This window comes from Triticum urartu, chromosome 2A (genome assembly GCF_056163025.1).
Source record: "Triticum urartu cultivar PI428250 chromosome 2A, HENAU_Tu73, whole genome shotgun sequence".
Lineage (NCBI taxonomy): Eukaryota > Viridiplantae > Streptophyta > Magnoliopsida > Poales > Poaceae > Triticum > Triticum urartu.
In genome coordinates this window covers 751,683,349-751,709,770 of record NC_141874.1, presented here as the reverse complement: position 1 = coordinate 751,709,770, position 26,422 = coordinate 751,683,349, and the positions used below count along the sequence as shown (strand labels likewise).

General features: G+C 48.5%; 4 protein-coding genes across 4 annotated transcripts; 2 read left to right on the top strand and 2 right to left on the bottom strand.

Moving 5' to 3' along the window:
* The first annotated feature begins 533 nt into the window (after positions 1-533).
* On the top strand, positions 534-3,625 carry LOC125540435 (nudix hydrolase 26, chloroplastic-like). The gene is made up of 6 exons (XM_048704049.2): positions 534-792; positions 873-923; positions 1,057-1,149; positions 1,358-1,452; positions 3,101-3,215; positions 3,316-3,625. The coding sequence occupies exons 1-6, from the start codon at positions 589-591 to the stop codon at positions 3,400-3,402; spliced, it is 645 nt and encodes a 214-aa protein (XP_048560006.2). The 5' UTR covers positions 534-588; the 3' UTR covers positions 3,403-3,625.
* A 3,088-nt stretch (positions 3,626-6,713) lies between these two features.
* On the bottom strand, positions 6,714-10,661 carry LOC125540434 (receptor-like kinase TMK3). Its single transcript, XM_048704048.2, has 2 exons — positions 8,098-10,661; positions 6,714-7,543 (listed from the first exon to the last, which is right to left on the bottom strand). The coding sequence occupies exons 1-2, from the start codon at positions 10,436-10,438 to the stop codon at positions 7,020-7,022; spliced, it is 2,865 nt and encodes a 954-aa protein (XP_048560005.1). The 5' UTR covers positions 10,439-10,661; the 3' UTR covers positions 6,714-7,019.
* Positions 10,662-17,583: 6,922 nt separating this feature from the next.
* On the bottom strand, positions 17,584-22,687 carry LOC147987757 (uncharacterized). The gene is made up of 6 exons (XM_087542498.1): positions 21,928-22,687; positions 20,037-21,478; positions 19,631-19,901; positions 18,715-19,172; positions 17,905-18,459; positions 17,584-17,691 (listed from the first exon to the last, which is right to left on the bottom strand). Exons 1-6 carry the CDS (start codon positions 22,685-22,687, stop codon positions 17,584-17,586), a joined length of 3,594 nt encoding a protein of 1,197 aa, XP_087398624.1.
* Positions 22,688-24,615: 1,928 nt separating this feature from the next.
* Positions 24,616-26,399, top strand: LOC147987756 (uncharacterized). The gene is made up of 3 exons (XM_087540427.1): positions 24,616-24,699; positions 24,851-24,997; positions 25,719-26,399. Exons 1-3 carry the CDS (start codon positions 24,616-24,618, stop codon positions 26,397-26,399), a joined length of 912 nt encoding a protein of 303 aa, XP_087396553.1.
* Positions 26,400-26,422: the final 23 nt, after the last annotated feature.

Genomic DNA, 26,422 nt, shown 5'->3' with positions numbered 1-26,422 from the left:
AAAAAGGGAAAGCTTCGCGAACAGAAAGGAATAAAAAGGTGGAAAGAAGAGAGATTGCATGACGCATGGTGGTGTCGTAGTGGTTACGTGGATTTGCTTTCTACTCCTTTTGTTCCTAAATATAAGTTTTTGTAGAGATTCTACTATGGACCACATACGGATGTATATAGATGCATTTAGAGTTTACATTCATTCATTTTGTTTTGTATGTGGTCCGTAGTGAAATCTCTACAAAGACTTATATTTAGGAACGGAGGAAGTATATGGAGTGGTCTTGAGTTCGAAGCTGGGTCACGCTGCTTTTTTTTTATCCTTTCCAGAAAAGGAAAAACGTAGAACGGGCCGGCCCAGCTCGGACTGCTGCAGGCGCCCGTGCCCACGGGCTTGGCCTCGCAGCCCGGGGCAGGCGGCATGCCAGGCACGCCCACTTAGCCACGTGCCATGCCGGCCCATCAGTGTGGGGCACGCGGGCTAATGGGCTGGCACGCCTGCCCGGACAGGTTTGGTCCAGACCGGCCACCACTCTCGTTGTCTCCCAGACCCCCCAAATCGATTGGGTTGGGTTGGGTTGGGTTTGCGGGTGGACCGATGACGGTGGCCGCCGCACGCTGCCTCATTCTCACCCCCACCATCTCCTCCTCCTCCGCCGCGCTCCGGCTCCCCCGGATCGCCCGCCGCCGCCCGCTCTCCTGCTCGGCCTCGCCGCTCGCCGTGTTCGCCACCATGGACTCGCCGCCCGAGGGCTACCGCACCAACGTCGGCATCTGCCTCGCCGACCCCTCCCTCACCAAGGCACCCCTCCCCCCCTCGTCGTCCCCGTTGACAACCCTCGATGCCCCCCTCTCTCACTGATCGCTTCTCTCCTCCTGCAGATTTTCTCCGCGTCCAGGATCGACATCCCCACCGCGTGGCAGATGCCTCAGGTACTCCTGTTCTACTGGCAGTGGAACTTGTTGTTCAGTTAGCCTAATCATGGATTACTATTGTCAGTACTGCATCCTGGTACACATAAAACCAACCCTAGTTGATTCGCCTGGTTGCTCCGTGTCGCTGCAGGGTGGAATAGACCCAGGGGAAGAGCCGCGAGCAGCTGCCGTTAGGGAATTGAGGGAAGAAACTGGTGTTAGATCCGCCGAGATCATCGCCGAGGTCAGCCGCCAGCTCTTCACAAGTTCTTACCATCATGATTTACTTCCAAGCATAGCAGAAATGAAATCGATAATCCATAGATGACCTATTTCAACTGTCCCAAATAGTGATAAATCTCTAGTGTCTCTCTGCTCTCAGTATGCAAGTGGAAGAAATTGTTTTCATAACCAAAGGTTTCTTTCTGATCGCGTTGCGTGTGTCCGTGCAGGCCCCCAATTGGTTGACATATGATTTCCCCGCGGATGTCAAAGACAAGCTGAATGCTAGGTGGGGAACAAACTGGAAGGGCCAGGCTCAGAAGTGGTAAGCCTGCTGGATTGCTTCAGCTAAGAATGATGCTTAGCAACAAAAGTTTGTTGTTGCATTTCTACCTGTTTCAACCTGAAAGGAAAGTCCTACAAGAATCATTTTACTGCACAGGCATAGCAGTTGGCACTTGACAAACAGAATACTCCAACCCCAAGATACAGCCGCGGAGCCATATCCATTGCACAACTCTCTCTACCAAACCACCACACTATTATTCATGCCATGTAGCGATTCACGAAGTAAATCTGATGTCAGTTAAGTTGTCAGCAAAATCCATTAAAAAATATGTCACACCATAAGTGTCCATGATGTTATCATAACATGCCTTACTATATGCATCCATACTGACACCTGAACATGCTTCATTATCCATTAAACTTTATGCATTATAGGCTTACAGCTACTGTGGAAGATTATATATCCTGTAGTTGTATGTAACATACATGTTACAAATCCATTTCAACCTTTTGTATTGTTAGAAATCAGAGAGTTTAACACCTTATACCTAGCATGATGCTCCTCAACATTTGAACCTGCAATTGTTAATAAGTCATTTTACTGGATGCACTTGTATGCATGTGCGGAGTATGCTGTGCACACTTGTCTTGCACAGTGTGCATGTGCACACATGTCTCCAGTTGTAGTACATTGGAAAAAATTATATGAGATGCATAGACCAAAATTCAATACGAAGCTCGTTATGAGGGCATGTGTAGGAAAGTCTGAGGAGACATTAAACTGTGAGATGAACATATTGAATCTATCCAACCACTCACATGCATCGAAGGTCATGCTTGTACTGATCTGAAGTTTTCGTAATGCATCCGTTGGTACGAAGCTTCCTAATGAATTGGAATCCAGGACATGTAGTCCCCCGTAGCCTGTAATGGTTAGTCAATTTTGGTGTCCAGGAGAACTGTTGAATCCCTAGTGCTCAATTGTTAAGCTGATGGAAGTCAAAACACAGAACTTAGTGCAGTAAGGTCGAGTTATATCTTTATGTTGGATTCAAATAGAAACGCAATTCATGTGTTAGTAAGTGAAACTCTTTCTAAAAGTTATACTCCCTCCGTTCACAAATATAAGATGTTTTGGATATTTCAATATGGACTACATACGGACTGAAATGGGTGAACAAACACACTAAAATGCGTCTATATACATCCGATTCAGAAAAAAGTTAGAACATCTTATAATAGTGAACGAGGGAGTACCTTTGATGTTATCTTCTGATTCTGTCTAATGATTTAATATTGGATACATTCCTATTATCTTTCACAAAGGGTCATGTCACTGACTGGTATAAATTTTATGGTTGGTAGTTGGTATGTGTGGCTATCCAAAATTGGGCTGGAGATATTTCCATGGATGTATCTACAGTGGCCAGCCTGCTTATGCCATCTCCTCACCTCTCTCAAACTCTTCCATATAGTCTTACATTTGGGGCCTATACCTGTCATTTAGGCCTAGTCAGACTTGTGTAAGTTAGAAGTTGGTCGGACGTTTCTTATTCAGAGATAATTACTGTCAGTGAAATAATCAATTTCTGCCCATCGTTCTTTATTGAAATATCAATCAAAATACGCAAGACATTTAGCAGTTAATCAGATCTGGATGTTAACTGTGGACTTCAAATGAGCAGGTTTCTATTTAGGCTTACCGGGGGTGATGACGAGATCAACCTGATGGGCGATGGATCTGAGAAGCCAGAGTTCTCTGAATGGGCATGGATGACCCCTCAGCAAGTGATTGAGAAGGTGGTCCATTTATTCCAGCTCGATAATAACACCCGATCCCTCCTGTTTATTGAATCTGGGGCGCCTACTAACACAGTTTCCATGTCGAACTCACACACAGGCTGTTGATTTCAAGAAACCTGTCTACGAGGAGACACTGAAGCACTTCGCCCCATATCTACAGTCAGATCCAACGGCTTCGTCGTAGATTTGCGCAGCCACCCACAAGTTCCACATATCTAGAGCTGTGCGTGCCATCAATAATTTGTCGAAAATGTACTGGGGCCGCGTGAGTATTTCTAGAACGTCTGGCGTGTCGCCAACACCGACTGTTATCCCAGCATTGGATCCCGATAGCCTGATCATGCTCAACGAGGTGCGTGCGTTGTTACACAATAATAATATCCTGGCCCTGGCTACAGTTCCCTTCTTCCCGCCGTCTGTTTGGTTTCTAGTTGTGGCAAATCTTGGTGCCATGCAATGCAACATGGACACCAGCAGGGCCTACTATTCTTGCCAGGAGAAAACAGCATCGCTGCCCCTGTCATACAGGCGCCTGTCGGAGCCGCGGCTGAGATCAACAGGTAGGAGAGCCTTCTTGAGCTCTTGTTATGTCCCGACGCCCCGATTCTGGTGGCGACGGAAATGATCTTCAGGGACCAACAAATGCCTGAACTGAAGCGCCTTGGCTGTTGGCCAGGGCCTTTTGCTTTGCTGTGGTTTGGTGTGAGAGCACGGGGAAGGACAATGTGCCCTCCACGCTTTGTCCCGTGTGGTCTCTCGGCGCCCGCCATGATACTGTCTGTGAGCCGTGTCCCGTGGCCATGGTAGTAATGGCATGCGATGTGGTTTGGTTAGGTTAGGGAGGTGGATGGATGGGGATCGGCGGCGGCGGCGGCGCGCGTGGAGCATGGGAGCTGTTAAATGCCGTCCGTTATAAAGTTTGGTTGGGTCTCCTCGCCGGCGGGAAGGAAAGCAGCTGGGAGGAGTCCATCAATGTTTCGCTGTGCGTTCGTCGGTGGCCGGCGTCCTTTCGCCTTGCCTTTCCTCTCCTCTCCTCTCCTCATGAACCGGGAAGCAGTAGGGCTCTTTCATTTATTCTGCCCATGCCCTGCCGTGCCATCTGCCATGGCTTTAATTTTGTGACTGCACCGGCGGCGGTGGTAAACAGATTGAATCCTGCAATGCAATGCACCTGGACAAAAGTGGCCGTGTTCGTCAACGTGAACCGAAAGCGTATTACCGGAACGCATGATAGCGGCAGCGCTAGGAAATTTCACCGTTGCCAGCGTTGGCGTGTGGTGGTAGAACGGGGCTCTCTTCGTGTCGGTGTCGACGTGTCATGTTGTCTAGGTCTTTCAAGTGAAGCATTTGGTCACTGAAACTTCCGAGTTTGCTGAAAAATTCATCATCAACAGTGCAACACCAAGGCATGGCAGGGCACTAGTAGGAGCACCTGGGGCCCACGACCAATCTCTATCTCTCTCATCTCACTCACAGTGGTTTTAACTTGACTAGAAGCAGGTGGCGCCATCCCGTGGCCAGGGAACCGGACCGGACCAAGAGGGAGTCGCCATTGCCAAGTGGCAGCAAGCAGACCCGCCATGTGAGATGGAGGACAAGGAGGCCGCACAAGCACAAGGGAAGCTTCAATGATTGCCGTGCCGCTGCCGCTGCCGCTGCGTCCGTCCTCCAGAGCTTCTCCTGTGCCGCCCACATGTCCATGTCCACGCATGTCTCTCCCTCCACATGCACAACCAGGCAGACAACACAGCCCTCTCATCAGATTAATCAATCACAAGTAGGGTAATAATTCCCGCTCACCTACGTACGTGACCACCATACATGTGCGACTGTGTGTGTATGATACCACATGCGCGTACACTGTGTACATGTGACTACTTTCTTCCTAGTGTCTATACGTACGTATGTATGTATGTATGCCTACTTGACAGAGAGAAGAAAGCTCTACATTCCTAGCCGATAATGCTGACGGCCCAACCAACAGCAACGTGTATCCAAACGTTTCCCTTTTTTTTCCAGGATGTATCCGAGGCCGGACGTAGGGCTTGATGCAGATGGGCCACCTGACTGAGCGACTGATTGGAACCATAACTACCCGTGATGTACACATACACACATACATACACGGCCGGTACCGTGGCGTACAGTACAGTACAAATACGACGGACGGCGACAAGAGCGCAGGGCGGCAGGCAGCACAGGTGTGCGGTCTCATTATACGTGACGCATACATACGCTCTGCACTACAAACGTGCTGTGACCAGAACCATCTCGCAAAGACATCAGCTAGCGATGATGGCTTTTTCTCAAAAAAAAAAAACCAGTATAAGACATCGGTACTGTTCCTCACTCCACACGGAATCTACACTACGCTGCCTGCCTCTCTAGTTAGCAGCCTTAGACCAGCCTTCACTAATTGCTCGCCAGCAATGGCGTCCGGATCAAGATTGACAAAGGACGGAGCATCTCACGTGGAGGGTACAGCCGTGCAAAGCGCGGCATTATTCTGACCTAATGCACGCTTGTACATAGAGTGCCAAACACTTAATGTGTGTACTGCTAACTTGCTGTGCAACATCTCTAGGCTCTCTGCTTCTTTTTTTCTTTTTCTTTTTTGGTGAAACCAAGATGTCTAGGCTCAGAACAGTATCACGAGCACTGCTGACCGGACTAATTAGCAGCCGCTAAGATAAGATAAGCATAGAGCACCAGAGGTCGCTTTTGCTCTACTCCGTCGGCCACACAGTTATTGCACGCCAGCTGGGACGACAGCCACGTGGCCAGACATACACATCATCATCATTAAACAACAAATCATCGATGTCGTGGATGATTCCTCGACAATGACACTTGATTAACCCGGGTAATTACACTCGCTTTCAGCGCCACGGAGAAGAAAAAGGCCATTACAGCCATCACTGGAGTCACTTTCAGCCCAGGAAGAAGATTCCTAGCAACCAACGTCAGTGGTTAATAGGAGTATATATGCAAGTGAGCAACAGCTAAGCAAGAATCAGTGGCTTCACATCAAGTGTGGATTTTCAACGGCCACTTGTCAGATAACTACAGCTGCAGAACAGAACCTGAATAAAGATCAGCATTCATATGTTGTTACCTCCAGCCAGCCAGCTACTGGTGCTGCACATTTGTTTGCTTGCTTGCTTGCTTCAATGTTGGTGGTAGATTTGTTTTGTAGCAACAATAATTGAAGTGTTATTATTGTTATATACAATGGGGCATGGGAGATCAAGTGTGTAGATAGAGCCTGAGAAAAGTGGTGCAAGCCTGGAGTGGTACTTGCTGCCCCCTCAACAGTACATTCATGGCCCATGAATCATGGTGGATGGCATGGAGGATCACAGGTGATGTCCCCCTTTGGCCTCTGCAGCATGAGCCATGAGCATGAGGAACCAGATGCCAGATGCCATTGCAAAGCAAAGGAGGAGAAAATTCGGTTCCAGGTACAGGCAGTGGATCAATCAAGGAAGCATGATATGATATGATTTGATTTGATTGCTAGGTAAAGCCAGAAGCTTCAGTCTCAAGACTGGAATAATGGAAACGGCAACCAACCAATCCATCCTAAGGTAGTACCCAGTTGAACAAAAAAGTGAACAAGAACAAAAACAAGATGTCTATCTACAGCGGCGGCGGCAGAAACACAAGCACATGGACGACGACGAACTCCTTTTACTTTACCTACAAGATCGAGCGCTGTGCGAAAACAGGGGAGGGAGGTCCGGGAGAGACAATGTACTTATTTCTTGTAGACATGATGACGATGACGGCGACGATGATGCTTCACCGGCCGTCGGCGGAGGTGAAGGACTCGGCGAACCCGGCGGGCCGGGCGGGGATGCTGCCCTTGCTGTCTTCCAGGCTCAGGCTCATGATGCTCCCGTCCGTCATGCTCGCCTCCGACTCCTGCCACCCCTTCACCATCTGGAGCAGCGGCAGGTGCAGGTCGATGCCCATGTAGTCCTCGGCCTCGTTGTTGGACGGCTTCCACTTCTCCACCATGGGCACGAGCACCGTCACGGCATGGCCCATGTCCGGCCGCTGCGAGGGCTCCCGGGAGGTGCAGTGGCCGGCCAGCTCCGCGACCACCGAGATGCTCTCGAAAATCTCGTCGGTGAGCTCCAGGGTCGGGTCGATGGCTGCCCTGAACTTCTCTTCGTCCTTCCTTATCTGACCGAACCAGGACGCCAGATACCGGGTTTCCTCGTCGATACGTCTCTCGTCGATGGCGGTCATTCCGGTTATCAGCTCCATCAGCACCACCCCGAAGCTGAAAACGTCCGCTTTTGTGGTGATTTTTCCGGTCACTGCAGTGATGATGAGCAACAACTTATCGGACACACATTCAGGAATCATGATAAACAAAAATAATATGAAAATGATAAATACTTGGTAGTAAATTTCTCATCATGGAAGCTTTTATGTGCTGCATCAAAAGGTGCTTCAAACTTAAGAAAAAATGGACAAAGATACATGTTCTATTGATAGAAGAATTGGTTTATAAACTTGTGCAGTAGTAATTTGCAAGTTAGTGATCACAGGGTTCCCAGATAGAATGACTAGTTCATCAAGCATTTCCATTGTCATTATCAAATCAACTCGGCTATATCTTACATGAGGTTACTTACACTGGGATTTCAATCAGAATGACCAGTTCATCAAAAATTGCAAGATAATTGGCACATCAATTCAATTTTTCAGTTCTCTACTAAATCTAAATGAGGTTATTTACACAGCAAAGGATTCACAGGGTCACTGCATTTACTTAATAAAGCATGCTAAAAAATTAACACCTGATGGTCAGAACTAAAACAGAAGTTGCAGAACTAAGCAGGGTAAAACAAGTCAAAGTATTTCATACCAGCATATTCAGGCGCCAAGTATCCAAAAGTTCCAGCTAGTCTGGTTGCCACAGAGAAGTTCCCGTCCGGCGCAGATTTAAGGAGCCCGAAATCCGACACCTTTGCTCGGAAATCATCGCCAAGTAGAATGTTTGCCGACTTAAGATCCCTGTGAATGTAGCACTGCTGTGCGAGGGTGTGCAGATACTCCATTCCGCGAGCAACATCTAATGCGATGTTGAGCCTCTTCTTCCACGAGAGGGGCTCCAGCTCATGCTGCTTCCAGTGGAACAGATGCTTGCTCAGCGCTCCGTTGGACATGTGCTCGTAGACCAGCAGCCTTTCATTCCCTTCGATACCATAGCCCATTATCGACACCAGGTTGCGGTGCCGGACCTTGGTTAGAATGGCAATCTCTGCTTGGAACTCATCAAGGGCCTTGTTGCTGATCACCGAGGACTCCATCCTCTTCACAGCAATCATCGTGCCATCGTGCAGCACCCCTTTGTAAACGACACCGAATCCGCCACGGCCAAGCACATTATCCGGAGCAAAGTTCTTGGTGGCACAACGAAGAACCTGCACGGATATCACAAAATTGCGCGCCTCGATCATGTGGATGTCACTATCCCGGCTGCTGGTGCCGCTTGACGTCGCGCCGAAGCTGTCATTGCTTGTCATGACAATCTTGACCAAGTTGTCTGGGCCAGAACTGTTTCGGGGGTGGACGACGACGGAGGAGGTCGCCTGTGGCTGAACCGAGGACCCATTTTTCTTGCAGAAGAGCACCACAGCACCCAGTGACAGCAGAGCCACCACGCCGATCGCAACCGGAATGGTGGTAGCCAACAAAATTTTGCTCTTCTTGTTCCTTTGGCCTGGGGAGGCAGCGCCTTGGCCTTGTGAACCCGGCGCGCCAGGCGTTGTTGGTGAATGAGGGGCATCCTTGGGAGCAGAACCACCCGGCGACGTCTTCGTGTTGAAGTTGGGATTGCCGGTGAGGATGACATTCACGTCCGGTCTGAAGGCCGGCAGAGGCCCATTCAGGTCGTTCATGCCCAAATCAAGCTTCTTTAGCAGCTTGAGGCCGGTGAGGCTGTCCGGCACATGCCCGGTGAGGTGATTGCTATCGAGCCTGATGTCCGAGAGCGCAGACAGGTCTCCGAGGCTCTTGCTGATGGTGCCATTGAGGCCAGAGGACGGCAGATTGAGCACCGACACCTTGCCCTGGGAGCAGGTGACGCCCAGCCAGCCCTTGCAGGGGTCGTTCCCGGACCATGAACTGGTCAGCTTGACGGGATAACCAGCCTCGGCTTGGAACTGGAGCAATGCCATGACCTCCGGCGCGCACTTGTCCTCGGGCTTGACGGCGCAGAAGCCGTTATGGGAGGAGGTGAGGTTGCCGGACTTGAGCGCCGGGGCGGGGCCGACGAGGTTGTTGTTGTCGAGCTTGACGTCGCGGAGCAGCGGCAGGGCGGTGAGGCCGGGCGGCACGAGGCCGACGAGGTCGTTGTTGTTGAGCTTTAGGTCGACGAGCTGCTTGCAGTTGGAGATGGCGTCGGGGATGGGGCCGGTGAACTGGTTGCCGTGCAGCCACGCCTGCTGGAGGTCGGCCATCCCGGCGAGCACGTCGAGCGTGCCGGAGAGCTTGGCCTCGCCGAGCTGGTTGTTGAGCCAGAGCTTCTGGAGGCCGGAGCCGGCGAAGGTGGCCGGGATCGGGCCCGTGAGGCTGTTGTAGGAGAGGGTGAGCATCTGCAGGCCGGTCATGCCCCCGAGGAAGGCCGGGATCCCGCCGACGAGGCTGCAGTTGGTGAGGCGCAGGCTCTGCAGCTGCGGCGAGGAGGCGGCGAGCGCGGGCGGAATCTCCCAGCCGCCGGCGGTCTTGTTGAGCGGGTTGTTGTCGAGGCAGATCTCCTCGAGGCTGTCGAGGCCGTCGAAGAAGTCTTTCGGGAGGGCGTCGAAGGCGTTGTCGTTGAGGTAGGCGTGGCGGAGCGCGGCCATGCCGCGGAAGGAGGGGAGCGGGCCGGAGAGGGCGTTGGTCTGGAGGCTGAGGTCCTGGAGCGCGTCGAGGGAGGAGAAGGAGGCCGGGAGGGCGCCGGCGAGGCCGATGCTCTTGAGGTCGAGGTTGTTGACCCGGCCGGCGCGGTCGCAGGAGACGTGGGCCCACCCCTTGCCGCCGCCGTCGCCGCAGGGGTCGGCGCCCTTGGGCCAGCCGAGGACGTCCGGGTTGGTGAGGGAGCGGCGCAGGTCCTCGAGCACGGCCAGGTCGCCCGGGTGGATCGTCGCGGCCGTGGCCACCCCGCCGCCGGCGACGGCGGCGGCGGCGAGGAAGAGGAGGATGAGGAGCGGTGGCGCGTCCATGGCGTGCCGCTACGGGTCGGGGTGCATTGGCGGCGGGAGCTGGGCTGCGGCGGCGTCGGCGGTGGGGTGGGGAGGAAGGAAGGGAGGGGATGAATAGGGATAAGCGGCGAGGTGAGGGGGATTTGCCTCGGTTTCCTTCCCTTTGAGTCGCTGGCTGTGGTCGGCAGTGTCACCGGGAATGTGATGTGGGTGTGGCCTCGCCTCGCTGTGGTGTCCACTCGACCCGGCCCCGACCCGACCCGACCTTGACTCGTTTCTCCTTTTTGTCTCCTACCAGTCCTCCTCGTGCCTATTTCGCTCCTCTGTTTTCACTCGAGTTTTCCCCCGCCTTTGGCTTTATTTTATGTTGGTCACGCCACGCGGCTCTTTTCCTTCGCCTTTTGACTGTCCCTCGGCTGCTTTCGTTGGTTGTGAACGTGATTGTTTGTTTTGGTCTTTCGAGGCGTGTGTGGGCTGTTTACTTACTCTTTTGATTATAATTAAATTAGTGATGCAGCTGTTTGTGCACATGTTGAAGCTGATTTGTACTGGTTTTTTATTTTTTTTGAGCATGAGCACAGACACGAGCGCTCATATACACGCGTACACACCGCAGCACGCTATTAGGAGAGCAGAGCGGATGATTCTTTGGTGAGCGCAGGGAGGGGCGGGCAGGGCGGCGTAGGCGGGAAAAGCGCCGGAGATGGCCTGCCAAATCGGTCCGGGACAGCATGCACACCCCACCATGGGCAGGGGAGGAGGAGGCAAAAATCTTTAAAGCGCCGTGTCGGTGGCGGTCACATTCCATCTCCGTCCATCCATTGATTTACTTGCCATCTACCGTGCTGCCTGCCTGCTGATACACGGTGAAAACGTATACTACTATCCGCGTGATGCCATTGATTTACTACTTGCCATTCACCATGCTGGCTGGCTGGCTGGCTGTTAATACGCGCTCAAATAAAGATGTATCCGCGTGATCGAATCCAATCCAATCCAATCCGCGCGCAATCAATTAGTGTACGTATTATTACTGCCTGCCTGCATGCAAGCCGGCGAGTACGTACGACTGGTTGATTGCACTGCGTAATGTACTAGGCAGGTAATGAATCGAATCGAATCCCGTCAAATCAATCAGTGAAGCGGATCAATGTTTACCATGGATGCCATGCCATTGCCGTTGCCAGACAGCTGCTGCGGAAGAGAAGAAGCACCGACGGCGGCATCAGATGAGGCTGTCAGACACGCACATTCCGACGCGATGGCCGCCTGCCTGCCGGTTCGGGCGATTGGTTTGGTGCTGGCCCGGCACGCCGCTCCGCCAAGTCTTTGTCGTACCGGATCGGATGCAAACCTTCTTCTCTCCGATTTCTCCTCCCTCTCTGTCCCTCCACTTCCACTCTCCTCTCGCTGTCTGCCCACCATTTACGTTTACGTGCTTCCATTCGCTCACTCCTCACACGACCCGCGCCGGCGCCGAAAAAACGGCCCAGTCGCGTCCCCAGGATGCCGAAAATCGCCGGTTCGGATCTTTTTTCCGCCCGGCGGTCACAGGCCGAACCCGGCGCGCTGGGGAGCAGTTGGAGGCTCTGGCGCTAGGGAAAAGCACGCCTGGCTCACACCGGCAGAGGAAAAGTCAAGGTTTTCTTCCCCCGACTCGCCTCGCACCCCCCGCGCCCTCGGCCACCACTAGCTATATCCCGGCAACGGCCGCCGCCCTACTCCGCTAGATAGCCATTCCCCGCCGGAAAATAGCAGCGCTTCGCCGTGGCAGCCCCTCCCACGGCAACTGGGCGTTTCCGGCCGCGGAGGCGCGGTTTAACGGCGGGTACACGCCCACCGAGCGCAAGGTGTTCGGCGTTTTGCCTGCCTCGGCGATGGACTCGGATGAGGAGGAAGAGCTCGCCGCGCTGCTGGAGGAGGAAGCCGCGGCCGACGTCCAGGAAGAAGAGCATCTCATGGTGCTCGCCGCCCTCGCCCAGCTGCTGGCGAGCAATGAAAAGCTGCGGCGAGGTGGCTCGGCGCCGGGGCGGATGAAAGCAAAGAACCGGCATCGTCTCCAAGGCTACTGCATGCTCTACTCCGACTACTTCGCCGATGCTCCACTTCATGGCGAGAGAACATTTCGGCGCCGTTATCGGATGAGCCGAAAACTCTTCCTCAGGATTGTGAATTCCATCCGGTAGTTCGACAACTACTTCAAGTGCAAGATGGATTGCACTGGCGCTCTTGGATTCACCTCCATCCAGAAGTGCACGACAGCGATGAGGATGCTTGCATATGGAGCTCCCAATGATTCACTCGACGACTATGGGCGCATGGCCGAGTCCACCAGCATAGAGTGTTTCTACAAGTTCTGTCGGGCAGTGGTGGCAGTCCACAATACTTGAGAACACCCAATGCGGAAGACACTGCTCGGATCCTAGCTCAGAATGCAGTAAGAGGATTTCCTGGGATGCTTGGAAGCATCGACTGCATGCATTGGAAAATGGAAGAATTGCCCATTTGGTTGGCAGGGGATGTACAAAGGCGTCAAAGGCGGTTGCAGTGTGGTGCTTGAGGCGGTAGCCACACAAGACCTCTGGATTTGGCACTCCTTCTTTGGTATGCCAGGAACTCACAATGACATCAACGTGCTGCAGTGCTCTCCTGTTTTTGCCAAGCTCGTTGAGGGCCATTCTCCTCCGGTGAACTTCGAGATCAATGGGCACCAATACAACAAGGGGTACTATCTAGCTGACGGCATCTATCCGAGATGGTCAACATTTGTGAAGACGATCTCAAACCCTGCGGCAGGAGGCAAGAACGTCTGGTTTGCGAAGCTTCAGGAGGCTTGCAGGAAGGATGTCGAGGGGGCATTTGGTGTGCTCCAATCTCGATTTGCTGTTGTTTGGTACCCCGCTCAGACCTGGTCCAAAGATCAAATGTGGGAGATTATGACTTGTTGTGTCATCTTGCACAACATGATCATCGAGAGCGAGCAAGAAGACCCAGTGTTTGACACTGAACCATACTACAGGCAGGGTCCTCTAGCCGAAGTTGATCACCAGCTACCGGCAACTTGGACTGACTATCTCAGTATGCGTCAAGAGATCTGAGACCCACAGGTGCATCATCAACTGCAGAAAGATCTGATTGAGCACCTATGGAGGCTCAAGGGGGACGCCGTGTGATGAAATACGAGTTTTTATTTTTTGAACTATATAATTTGTATTGAACTATTTGTTGTTGTACTATTTTGTTGAAATATTTGATTTTTCTGTGATGAAATATGTGGTAAGAAACAATTGTGTTGATAATTGAACGCCGAGACACGACGAAACCACGCCGAATATGGGCCTATTCTCGCCCATATGGGCCCTTTATTCGCCAAAATTGGGCTACAAAGTGGGCCAATTTCAACGCCTGGGGGCGACGACTGGGCGCAAAACCGCCCCCAGCGCCGATTGTATCGTCGGCTCGCCCCAGAGGGCGATTTTTATGCGTCCTGGAGGGGCCAACGGCTGGAGATGCCCTTAGTGATGTGCTGCTGGTGTGCAGATATCTATAGTTGATGCCTCCCTCCCTCTGTTATATTATTATTAAATACAAATGTTCAGGTGGGCGATCCATTCCTGTTGACTGCTAAAAACAAAGCTTTGATCTAAGTCAAAATTTGCAACGTTTGATCAAATTTATAGAAAAACATACTATAAAATTTTTCCGGCAATAAATATGCATAATGTGAAAATATGTTTAATGATGATTTTAATGGTCTTCAGTTGGTAAAACTTATCAAAATTTATTTGAAGACACATCTATCAAGTAAATAAACGCAATGGGAATACAATTGAGCAGGGAAAAAGGCACGCATGCATGCCATGCACAAAAAAGAAAAAGAAACTATACCAACTGAGGCATGCACCAAGGCAGTCAATGGGCAGAAACTGAAAGCAACAAGCGGTCTAAAGCGAAGACGCAAATTTCGAGAGAGTTTCGTTAGTTCAAGCAACCACGGCAGTCTCGATGATGTTATTTCAATGGTTGTTGAGTGCTGACCATCAGAATTACTACTATGGCCTCCTATATTCAATAGAAATTTTGTTGATTTTTTTTTCTTTAAAGCTCTTTGGTTTGTACGAATGAATTTCCATTCCTATGAAGGATAGAAACCAATCCTTCACATTTCAAAGATAAAAAATATTAGCCTAGAATCAATGAAAAATTCCTATCCTATGAGTCAAGTGACATCTTTTTTCTATAATTATATATATATATATATCTCATTTCTTATAGTTTTCACATTCCCATGATATTTCAATCCAATAAAGCAAAGGAGACCAACATATTCCCTACTTTATGCACAGAGTGTCAGAGTCAATCACACATGGAGCCTATATGTGCGAGTAGTACACGTGAAATGTCCTTTGATTTCTGGGTGTATATACACCTGTTATGAGGAAAAAATATATTTAAAGAAGACGATCAAAAAGTTTTAAAAGTATGCTTTATACTCTCTCCGTTCCTAAATATTTGTCTTTCTAGAAATTTCAACAAGTGACTACATACGGAGCAAAATGAATGAATCTACAGTCTAAAATATGTCTACATGCATCCGTATGTTGTGTCCAGTTGAAATGCCTAGAAAGACAAGTATTTGGGAACGGAGGGAGTATAAACTTGACTTTCTTTTGCACTAGTGTATAAATTTTCACCAATAAAAGAAAATTGTTAAGTTCAGGGAAAATAATAATAATGTTATTACAAGTCACTAGTCACATTATTTTAGTCATTTTTTGTTTTTTTAAATGAAGTCAACGGGGTTTCTATTTTAGTGGAATTTTTCTACAAGTACAATGGAATGTCAAGTTTATTTCAAAAATACTTTCAGAATTTTTACTTTTTATTATTTAATATTTTTTATATAGAGTGTATATACAATCATAGACCAACCTTTTCTGTCCATTAGTACACCACCTGCTGAACAAGATTTCCAAAAGGAAGCTTCAGGCCTGCTTGGCATACACACGCATGAGGTCAAGTTGGGCAGGTAATTTGACCGACTAATATAAAGAGTCATGCGAGTTGCGTGCGCAGCCAGTGTTTAATTAGTCATAATCGGTCGGTGCTTTGCATGTTACCGTTCCGGTATTTATGCCTGCTGTCTCGTACTCGTATATCATCCATCGAATACTTTAACGAATCCAGCTAGCTCTAGCTGTGCAGCATTTCATATGTACACACTACGCAGACATATATTCCGGTATAAACACACATGCAGACCGCGACGATCGAGCACATGTTACGTACTAGTACTAGTTAGATTGACCTAATTGCAGAGTCCTTGACTGGAGAAGGATACTGCTAGCAGACGCGGACAATTTTATTCATTTAAAATCTCCCCTTATGTGAAGATGTGTCTCCGGCGGATCTATCATTGATGGATTTGCTTGGATCCGGTCGTAGTTCATCTACGTCTGTGTTTCTTCAGGTTGGATCATTCCAATCTACGCTACTCTTCATCAGCGGCGATTGCTATTCTCTGCACTGATTCTATGGGGCCTTAGCATGACGACTTTCCGACTGTCTACTACAACAAGTTTTGCCTGACTCCGGCGGGGGAGGGGCGATGACGGCGGCATGCCTTCGCCTCGCTTCAGTGCTTGTAGTCGTCGCTAGGTGGTCTATTGACCTGAATATAATTTTTATTATTTTCTAGTGTTCGTTGTATCGTTATGATTGAAGATGAATAGATTGCAAGTTTTCTAAAAAAAAAACCCTCTCCCTTATACTCTCAAAGAAACAACGATCACCATTTCACGTTGAAGAAACGACAGGACAAAATAACGCTCAGTACATCAAAATCACGGGTGTCGCACAGGAGGTGTTCGTAGGCCGGCGGCCCAATTAAGACGCGCATTCTAGGTTTTTTTTCCTTCTGTTTGTCAGGCAATTTTCCTTAAAAAGCCTTCTTCTTCTTTTTCGATTGATTTCAAAATATTTAATTGCAATATTAAAATGATCAACAACTAATAACATGTTTGTGATTTTATAAAATGTTTTTGTACTTAAAAAAAGCTTCATGATTTTTTTAAAAGTTCTCGTTTGAATGTTTTTAAATTGTTTATTTCATAAAATGTTCTTTTTAGAAATAATCCCGGATTTCAGAAATGTTCAATGATTTTAAATATTTTCTATGATTGATTTACTGATCATAAATTGAAAAGTGTTAATAAATATAAAAACATGATTTTATAAAAGGGTAAATTCAAAATATAAAAGGTGGAAGAAAATGATGGAAAAACAAAAGGAAAAAAAGAAATGTAAGAAAGAAATGGAAAATTCAAAAGAAAAAAGAAAATGAGTTGAAAATCAAAGAAATTGTAACAAAAAACCACATATGAAAAATACTAGAACCAAAGAAAACATTTTGAATACAACGTTCTTTTCGGCTTCAATGGCCGACCCATGATAGCACACGGGGTATGTGATTGCCCGACACCTTGTCGCAACAAGCTACAAAATAGGAGCCCCCCTTGCTTAGTACAAGCCGAACTCATCTATACCCGGTGAACAGTAAGATGCTTGAGTGCGCCAGGTCCGTTGAAAAAAATTGATGAGCACGTGGCAAAAAAGAAAAAAAATCTCCAAATAGTGTTGTTCAAAAGTTTCTCACAGGCCTAAAAATTGTCTTTTTTGGCAAGAGCTACTGAAATTTGCAAACTCTAGAAAATTTTGCACGGGCATCACACACGTGGGCATCTCGCACAGTCACAACACAAAAAATTTAGAAGTTTTTTTTCTATTTTAAACAATTTTACTGTTTACCCGCGGAAGCATGTGCAGCACAGAGCCAAAACGCTCCGTCCGCCCAAATGATCCAACTCACGAACACCTCTTCCTGGTTTGCATCTTCCACTTTGGGGATGCAACACATTGGCTGTTCTCTTTATTGGAGTCGTTATCACATATGCCTAACTCTATTTTATGATGGTTTTGGCCACTCTCTTGGTAATTTGGACTACTTGAAGGGCTTTTGCGCGGTGCATTTTATCAAAATTTTATGGTGGGTTTTTGCTAATCAGGGGACTATTGTGGTGGTTTTAGGCATTTAAATCTGCATTTTCTCCCACGTACAGTGTCCCTCCAGTCTATTTTTTTTTAAAACGAGATGTCGAAACTATATCCTAGTATGCAAAATTTCCAGTTTTATCACCGGTCATTCCCATCGCTCCCTTGGGTGATGAAACTGTTTTTTCTTTAAAATAGGATATAAGTACTTTTGAGATTTTTTTCTGCGAAAGGAACAAAATCATTATTTAAATAGAGTTATTACACTCAAGTTGACATAGAGTCTCAACTTCCTCAAGCGCACAACGCAACCAGACAGCTATTTTAGGGAGAGAGCGGCCCATGCGAGCTAGTACATGACTAGCTTTGTTCTGGGCACGTCCTACGAGCTTTATTTCATGTGTTCTAGAGCTCAGTAATTGCTTAATGTCATTCACCATAGCAGCAGCCGGGGATCTATCAGGAGCTTGGGAAGTAATCATGCGTGTTGCCGCCATGCAGTCCGTCTCGATCAACAGCCGGTCTGTGCTCCTATCCAGTGCGATAGACACCCCTTCCATGATAGCTGCAATCTCAGCTTCAAGCCCACTTGCACAGCAAGGGATGAAACGACATGAGGCAAAGATGATGGCCCCTGTACAGTCTCGAAGAATCATGCCAGCTCCACCTGTACTCTCCTCCTCCAACCATGACCCATCAGTGTTAAGTTTCACCGAGCCCAGTGACGGTGGTGTCCATCGCTCAGGGGGTTTGTCTCGTAAAAGCATTTCATGTGATTTTTGCTTTCTGTCCCTTCCAACATAGGAGATCACCGTCTTCCCTTTCTCCATATCAGCACTTGGGTGCTGCCGTATGTGCAATAATGTATCGATGTAGCCACAAAGGAATCGGCAGGACGCATCAACCGACGGTGCTGGTTTACCATGATACACCTCATTCCGAACGTACCAGTTTCGCCATAGCGTCATGATGATAGGAAGCCGAACATCATCCTGACAGCCATCAAGCAAATGAATGATCCATTCTTTGCCTGTGTTGGCGATAGTGTCCACCTTAGGCATTCTCCATATGCCGGCCATAGCCTTCCATAGTCGCTGCGCCAAAGGGCATCTGCATAGGGCATGAAACGAGTCCTCGCATTCCATACCGCAAAGAGCACAAGTATCAGAAACCTCAAGTTTTCTTTTCCGTTTGTTTTCAAGGGTGGCCAAAGAATTCGTCGCGACTCGCCAGGCAAAAACGCGTACCTTTGGGGGAGCAGGGCACCCCCACACCGCCTTCCAGACGGCACGGGTGCCGTCCGGTGCCCTGCTCGTGGCGCACACGTTGGTGCGAGTACGGTCCTCCAACGCTAGCTTGTAGGCGCTGAGGACACTGAAAACACCTCTCCTGTCGGGTGCCCAAGAGAGGACGTCCTCCAATCGACGCGGGCTGGCTTTGATCGCCAAGATGCATTGGACATCCGGGGCCAAGAAGTGTTGTTGGAGAAGATCCGTGCGCCACCGGCCATTTATGTCCAGGAGTTCAGACACCCGCCTAAGCCGGCATGTGCCCCTTGGTGTGATCGGCCGGTACGAAGCTGGCCGTGGTAGCCAAGGGTCCCGCCATATGCGGATGTGCTCGCCATTCCCCACTCGCCAGATGAGCCCTTTTTTAAGGAGTTCCAGGCCATGTTGTATGGCATGCCATGTCGGAGATGCGTTCCCTGCAAAAACAGTGTCCTCAAGGGAACCATTAGGGTAGTATTTTGCTTTTAGCACTTGGGAGCATAGCGAGACTGGGTTGATAAGTAGACGCCAAGCTTGCCTCCTAGGAGGGCTTGGTTAAATAAGCGGAAGTCTCGGAAGCCCAATCCACCCTTTCCTTTTGGCTCAATAATTTTCTCCCATGCCAACCAGTGAGTTTTCCTCTGTCCTTCCTTTGATCCCCACCAGAAGTTCCTCACAAGTTGCGTGAGATCATCACAAACAGAGCAAGGTAATTTAAACACCCCCATCATATAGGTAGGTATAGCTTGTAGGACAGATTTTACCAAACTTTCCTTCCCTGCCTGGGACAAAGTGTCTCCCCAAAGCATGATCCACTTAGTCAGACTAGCCTGCAACATTTGAAATTTCCCTTTGTTCATGCGACCATCTGGTGTGGGTAATCCGAGATATTTACCTTCAAAATCTGCAGTTTGAACTTGCAACACTTGTTTGACCTCGGACTGTGCCACCGTAGGACAATTATCACCAAACTGGATGGAACACTTTTGTGGGTTTATAAGTTGGCCCGTAGCCCGTGCGTATCTATGGATAACGTCCTTCACATAATTGGCCTGCTCAACATTAGCTTTGAAGAACAGTAGTGTATCATCAGCAAACAACAAGTGAGATATCCCCGGCGCTCTGCTGCAAATCTTGACCGGTTGGACAGCCTGTGATTCCACTCCCTGTCTCAGCAGTGCAGATAAACCATCAGCCACAAATAGAAATAAGAAAGGCGATAGGGGGTCACCTTGCCGAAGCCCTCGCGTCGGTGCAAACGAATCCAAGATGGCTCCATTGAATTTAACGGAATATCTCACAGTGGTGACACATGACATTATCCATTGTACCCACTGGTGAGAGAAGCCCAACTTAATCATCGCTTGCTCCAAGAACCCCCAATCCACCCTGTCATATGCCTTTGAAAGGTCCAGTTTATACGCACAAAAACTATTTTCAGGGTTTTTCTCATGTTGAATAAAGTGCAGGCACTCAAAGGCTAGGAGCGCATTATCAGTAATCAGGCGCCCGGGGACAAAGGCACTTTGGTATGATGATATGATCTCATCAAGCACGGGCCGCAATCTGTTTACTAAACACTTAGCAACAATTTTGTAAATGACATTACAGAGGCTTATAGGCCTGAAGTCAGTGAGGCGAACTGGGTCGTCGACCTTTGGAATTAGAACAATTACTGTATCATTTACTCCTTGAGGCATGTTACTTGTTCGGAAAAACTCTTTGACAGCCATTACAATTTCCTCCTTCATCACTGCCCAGTTTTTCTGAAAAAACCTTGCTGGAAATCCATCCTTCCCCGGGGCTTTCAGTGGCCCCATTTGAAACAAGCTGTCAGATATTTCTTTTTCTGTGAACTCAGCACATAAACGATTATTCATTTCTTGTGACACTTTCTCTTCAAATAAAGACAAAAGCGGCTGCGGGTCAAGACTGTCATCACGAGTAAACAAGTTTTCAAAAAAAGAAGTGGCCATACCCCCCATTACCTTACTGTCACCATGGCTGCAGCCCGCTGCATCAATCAGACGTTTGACCTTGTTCCTGCGTGCACGCCATTTGGCTCGGTTCTGAAAGAACTTGGTATTCCAGTCACCATTTCTTAGCCAGTCAATACGGCTCCGTTGCATCCACAACATCTCTTCACGATATAAAAGTTCCTGCATATGATCAGAGACCTCTCGGATTTCATTACGGTCAGCATTCATATTCATCAATTCTTCCAACCGACATCTACAACGTTCAAGCTCCTGTGTGATGTTACCAAATTTCTTTTTGCCCCAGGCATGCAGCTCAACCATGAGCTTTGTTAGTCCTGCCCGTACATCACCTAAACTGAATTTATGGCCAGCTTGCTCCCAGACTGCCGCAACTTTCTCAGGTAATGTAGGATCACGTTCCCAAAATGCCTCATACCTACGGAATTTGCATCGGATGTCAGGGGTATCTTCCTTTATACATTCCAGCATGAGCGGTGTATGATCAGAGCACGGCGATACATTGTGCACCACCCGCGCTTCAGAAAAGATGTCACGCCACTTGTTGTCCGCCACTGCACGATCAAGCCTTACACGCACATTTTTCCTCCCATGTTGTTTATTATCATATGTAAACGGTAAGCCAGAGAAACCAAGATCAACAAGCTCACAGACCTCCAGCATATCACGGAATGCCAACATTTTCCCTTCATTGCGTGGTGTAAGCGAGAAATGTTCAAACGACCACATAGCTTCGTTGAAGTCACCTATAACACACCATGGCAAATCAGATGATTGTTTCAGAGTTCTCATTTGTGTCCACATGCAGTGTCTATTTTCCACACGTGGTTCCCCATACACACAAGTTAGCCGCCACAGAGGGTCATGCTCGGAGAGTCGCACATGCGCATCAATATATCTTTCACTAGCAGATTGAACTTCCACATGCAAACTTTCGCACCAAAAGAGGGTCAGCCCTCCACTCAAACCATCACTGCTAACTCCAGAAAAACCTCTTAATCCTAACCTACCACACAGACGTTTAACTTTTTCCGGACTCTGTCTAGTCTCACACAAGAAAACTAACTTTGATTTTGTAGCTTTTACCATGCCAACAAGTTCGCGAACTGTCGGTTTGTTGGCCACCCCCCGACAGTTCCAGCTTATACAATTCATTGCTCCTGACGGGGCGTCTCTTGCGACCCCGTCAGTTTACCGGCGGCCCCTGAGCCGGTTGCCTCCATGTTGTTCGATCCCATCTCCTCCGTCACCATAGGTACCGCATCTGCATCGCTTGTACCCTTGAGCTTTGGCTTCTTCCGCGTCCCCTCGACCCTCCTGTCTTCCTTGTTCGCATTGGTGTGCAGCACCATGGCCGTGCCCTGTGTATCCTTCCACTCCGTAACTGAAAGATCAGGAGCTTTCCTTTTGTCATGTGCTCCTGGATTTATCTGCATGCCCAGGCATACATCATATGCATCATCGGCCACCTCCGTGGTCTTTTCTTCTCCCTGTGTAGCAAAGACGATCGCCGGGGCATTAGGGCTCGCCGCTGGCATGGCCGCAGTTTCCCCCTTAGAAGGCTTCAGGCCGGCGGCGGCCGCTATGGGAGCCCCTTTTTCGCCCCCACCAACTTCCGGGTTCACCTTGGCAGTCTCTAGCACGCTAGCAGACGGCAGCGCGGGCGACGTCATCGCGGCCAGGCTTGTCTGAAGGGGAGATCGTCGACTGGTAGAACGACCTCGATCAGGTGGCTCTCGGGATTTGACGTGGATTGCAGCAGCGGGCCTCCATCCCTTTAGGTATGGGCAGGACGGGGCCTCCAACTCCAAGTGCTTGACGGAGGGGTTGGGGTTCGTAGCTCCATCAGACTCCTTCCTCCGTATGAAAGATGCAGTCTCAATCTTTGTCTCTCCAATCTGGTGAGTAACTATTCCGCCACGAGCATGCAGCCCCGGCAGAGAACAGGCGGACATGGCCGCAGCAGGTCCATAGCCAGGGTGGCGGCGGCGCCAGGGTTGTCGCCCCAGAATCGCCTAACCCTAGTCAACAGAAAGTCGTAAGGACCGGTTGGTGGGGAATGACTTGACGAAGTGTAGGTAACTGGCAAGTACTTTTGAGATTTCATCTTCTTAAAAAAAAAGATTTCCTCCAGTCTAGTCTCGGTAGACCCCGGCCGGCACACTGTCTGCTGCCCAATTAAGTTGCGTGGTTCCATTCACTCCCTCATCACACAATGTGCGTGACACTATACATGTCGTCTAGCCTCGCAACCACTCGCCCTCCCCAACCTCCCACGGCTGTAATTGCTCACTCACGAAAAGAGAGAGCACATACGCCAGTGGTGTATCCTGCTGCTTGTGCGTACATAGATAGATCGGCATGCTAGATAGACCTATGGCTATGCCACGAATGGCTGAGCTTGAGATTCTTCCCGCGGCTAGGCTTACACGGAAATCTACGCGCCAAAACCAAAATGGCAGTACCAAATCGGCACGGCAAGCTGTTTATAGCAAGCAGCGTTTCCGTTCCTTGTTTTGTAAGCAGTACGAAATTAGCACGGTGCACCCCATTAATGGCAAGCAAACGAATAGTACGTTAAGTTTCCTCTTTAATATCATCATAGTGGAGAGTAACTTAGGTGGTGTTTGGTTCTCTAGTCCTAGGACTTTTTCTAGTCCCAACTAAAAAGTCCCAGTCCCTAAAAAGTCTCTCCTTATTTGTTTTCAGAGACTAAAAAATTCCTAGTCCTTTCCTACAGGTTATTAAATGACTATGTTGCCCCTAGTATATAGAAAAATAACAATCAAATAACACCATGGGGTGGCGGGCCAATGGGTACATGAAGGGGCATTGTTGGAAAAGTCTCAAAAAATTTCAAAAAGACTCTCCTTGAGAGTCTTCTTCATTTAGTCCCAAATATCTAGTTTAGTCCCTAAAAAGTCCCTCCCGTTTGGTAAAAAAGTCTCTAAAAGAGACTTTTTCTAGTCCCTACACAAAAAAGTCCCTGGAAACAAACACCCCCTTAGACTAGTGTCAAACATATGACACTAGTCTATGTTACTACTTTCATAGTGCAAAGTGTCATAGAAGTAATATCATATATGGTTGCATTTATTAGCTTATAGACTCAACATTTCTTGAAAAGCGCTATGTGATGGTAACATAATATGTTACTCCAAACACCTCTCTCCTCATTAACTAGGTGCTACATAAGCAAACTTGTCTCGGGATGTGTTATATTACTAGCTAAGTTACTCCCACTATGACTAGCCTAAGGCTGGGTCTGGTTGGGGGTTGAGTCCCTCGCAGCCGGCTTCCATGATCTTCAGTGGTAGGAGTACTACTAGGTAATAGCTGCAGTACTGCTTGTGTCATGATGGCCTTATACGTACGTATGTTTCTCTTTCCATGATGATTAGCTTTGGGCAGTACAAATTAAGTAGACGTGATTCACGCATGGACAGCAGGACAGGAGAGCCATGCATGTGGTTCAATGATTCTGTCCTTGGGAGTTCACTGCCTGATGAGTAAATTACATAGAAGTACCACAATTGGGGCATTGGAAGCAGATTGGTATCAAGATTGGTAATTTTTGCGTGTCAATACCAAGATTGGGGCGAGCCGTTGCAAAAAAGACTAAAAGTGCGTTTTATACGTATTGACAGAAAAGCTGACCGGTTGGGCCCGCCCGTCAGGCGCTACGCTGGCCAGTGCGCGCGTGCCCGCGCGCTGACTCGGACGAGCCCGGGTCGAACCGTTTAGGGCGCGGCTGGTGCGGTCGAGCCACACCCCGCTCATTCCCCCCCCCCCCCCCGCTCTGCTCTGCGTTCTTCTTCCTTCTCTCCGCCTCGCCGCTACCTGCGCCCGCCCCCGCCGGCCGCCACACGACGCTGCCACAGCCATGGTTTTTGAAGACAAGAGCAGCGACGACAACTCAAGTCTCCCGTACATGCACTCCGAAACCTCCACCGATGGGCTCAACCAGGTCAGTTACTCCATTGGAGCTAGGGTTAGGGCTAGGTTTAGAAAATTTTGGGGATTTTTCTGTGTAGGTGGTCTTTGGTGTGAGGATTTTGTTTGATTTGCTTTGTCCTCGTCCTTTGCACATGATGCTAACTTGGATTTTGCTTGGGCAGGTGCCTTTCTCTCTTGAGGACCCGGATTACAAGGGTCTTGAGCTAGATCTGATAGTGTTGTGCGAGAAGCATGGGAAGCCATCAGAGAGGCTTGTTGCATTTGAAGGAACAATGACTGGGAGATGGTTCTTAGCATGTGCAGAGTCGGTATTTTTCTTACCTTATTGATTATGCACAGGATATGTTCATTGGAAGTGACAGTCTTGTTTGCCAATTGTGATTCAGTTATGTGTATGGTAATTTTGTTAGTCATATATGCCATACTGTAGTGTTCATTGTAGGAATGGTGAATATTATGGTCAGTGGAGTGCATTTAGGCTAAGTATAGGCTCAAGCATGCTCTGTTGTGTGCACATGAATGCTCTGTTGTGTGCACATGCTATTTATTTATTTATGCTTGTATGCAATGTTGCTTAGTACTCACATTAGCCCCTCCATTAGCTGATGAGTGACTCTTAATAAGTAACTGTTGCTTACTGCTGACAGTAGGTACTGTCATTAGCTAGTTTGTTCCTGCAGGCTAATGTAGTGTATTTAGCTAGGCAAATGTAGTCTGATTTGATAACTCTTCATTCAATGATTTCTATGTTCCATTTGTTAGTGATATATGGCAAAGTAGTTCACTGCTAGAGTGGTAGTGCAGATTGTAGGATTCCATTATATTAATGGCCAATTGTAAGTTGGTTATTATGCAAAGTTGAATGGAGTGTTACTCTGCTAATTATATACTGATCACCCTCTTGCTTAGCACATGGCTATGCAAATTCAGTGTTGGTCAGTACCAACATTAGCTACCGGCATGAACTAACTGTTGCTTACTACTCATAGTAGTTGTATTGTACTAAATTTTGCCTTGTTATTTTTCCAGGAAGGTCAGAATTGTGGGTTTGTTCAGTGGGTTGATGAGCAGTGGCCCCCAACAATGGATAATGCATTGCTGAAGCTTTGGTCAATGGTTGAAGGGAGCAAGTCTGCTAGGGTGAATGATAATCTTCAAAGTGCTTTAACTATTCACCATTTGACAGAAGAAAAGAAGAAGCTGGATGCAGATTATGACAAGTTAGTGAAAGATGTGCATCAACTTGTGGACTTTCAGCAGGATAGGGTTGTGGATTTCAGTTATCTGCAGTCAGCTGTCACATATCAACACCAATGCAGAGCTGAATTGGTGGCTCGTAAGAATGCAGAAATGGCAAAGAAAGATGTAGCTACAGAGAAGCTTCAACAAAAGTATGAAATCCTGTGCAACCTGACAAGTGCTCAAGCAATTGCCATCCAAAACCTCAAGTTGAAGAATATGATAGAGAAGGAATTGATGAGTGAGGCTAGGATGAATTTGGAGTTGAAGAATGCAGAGTTCACAAAGTTTGAGGAGAAGCTCACCCAAGAGAAGCTAGAGTTGAAGTTCCAGGTTGCTGATCTGCTGAAGCTCAAGGAAAACCATAATGAAGAGAAGCAGATGCAAGAGTTTAAGATAACTGAGCTCATGAAGGCAGAGGAGAAGCTGAAGGAGAAGATCAAGGGGATCCAGGCCATCTTGGAGAACTGAACAAGATGAATTGAGATTAGTGG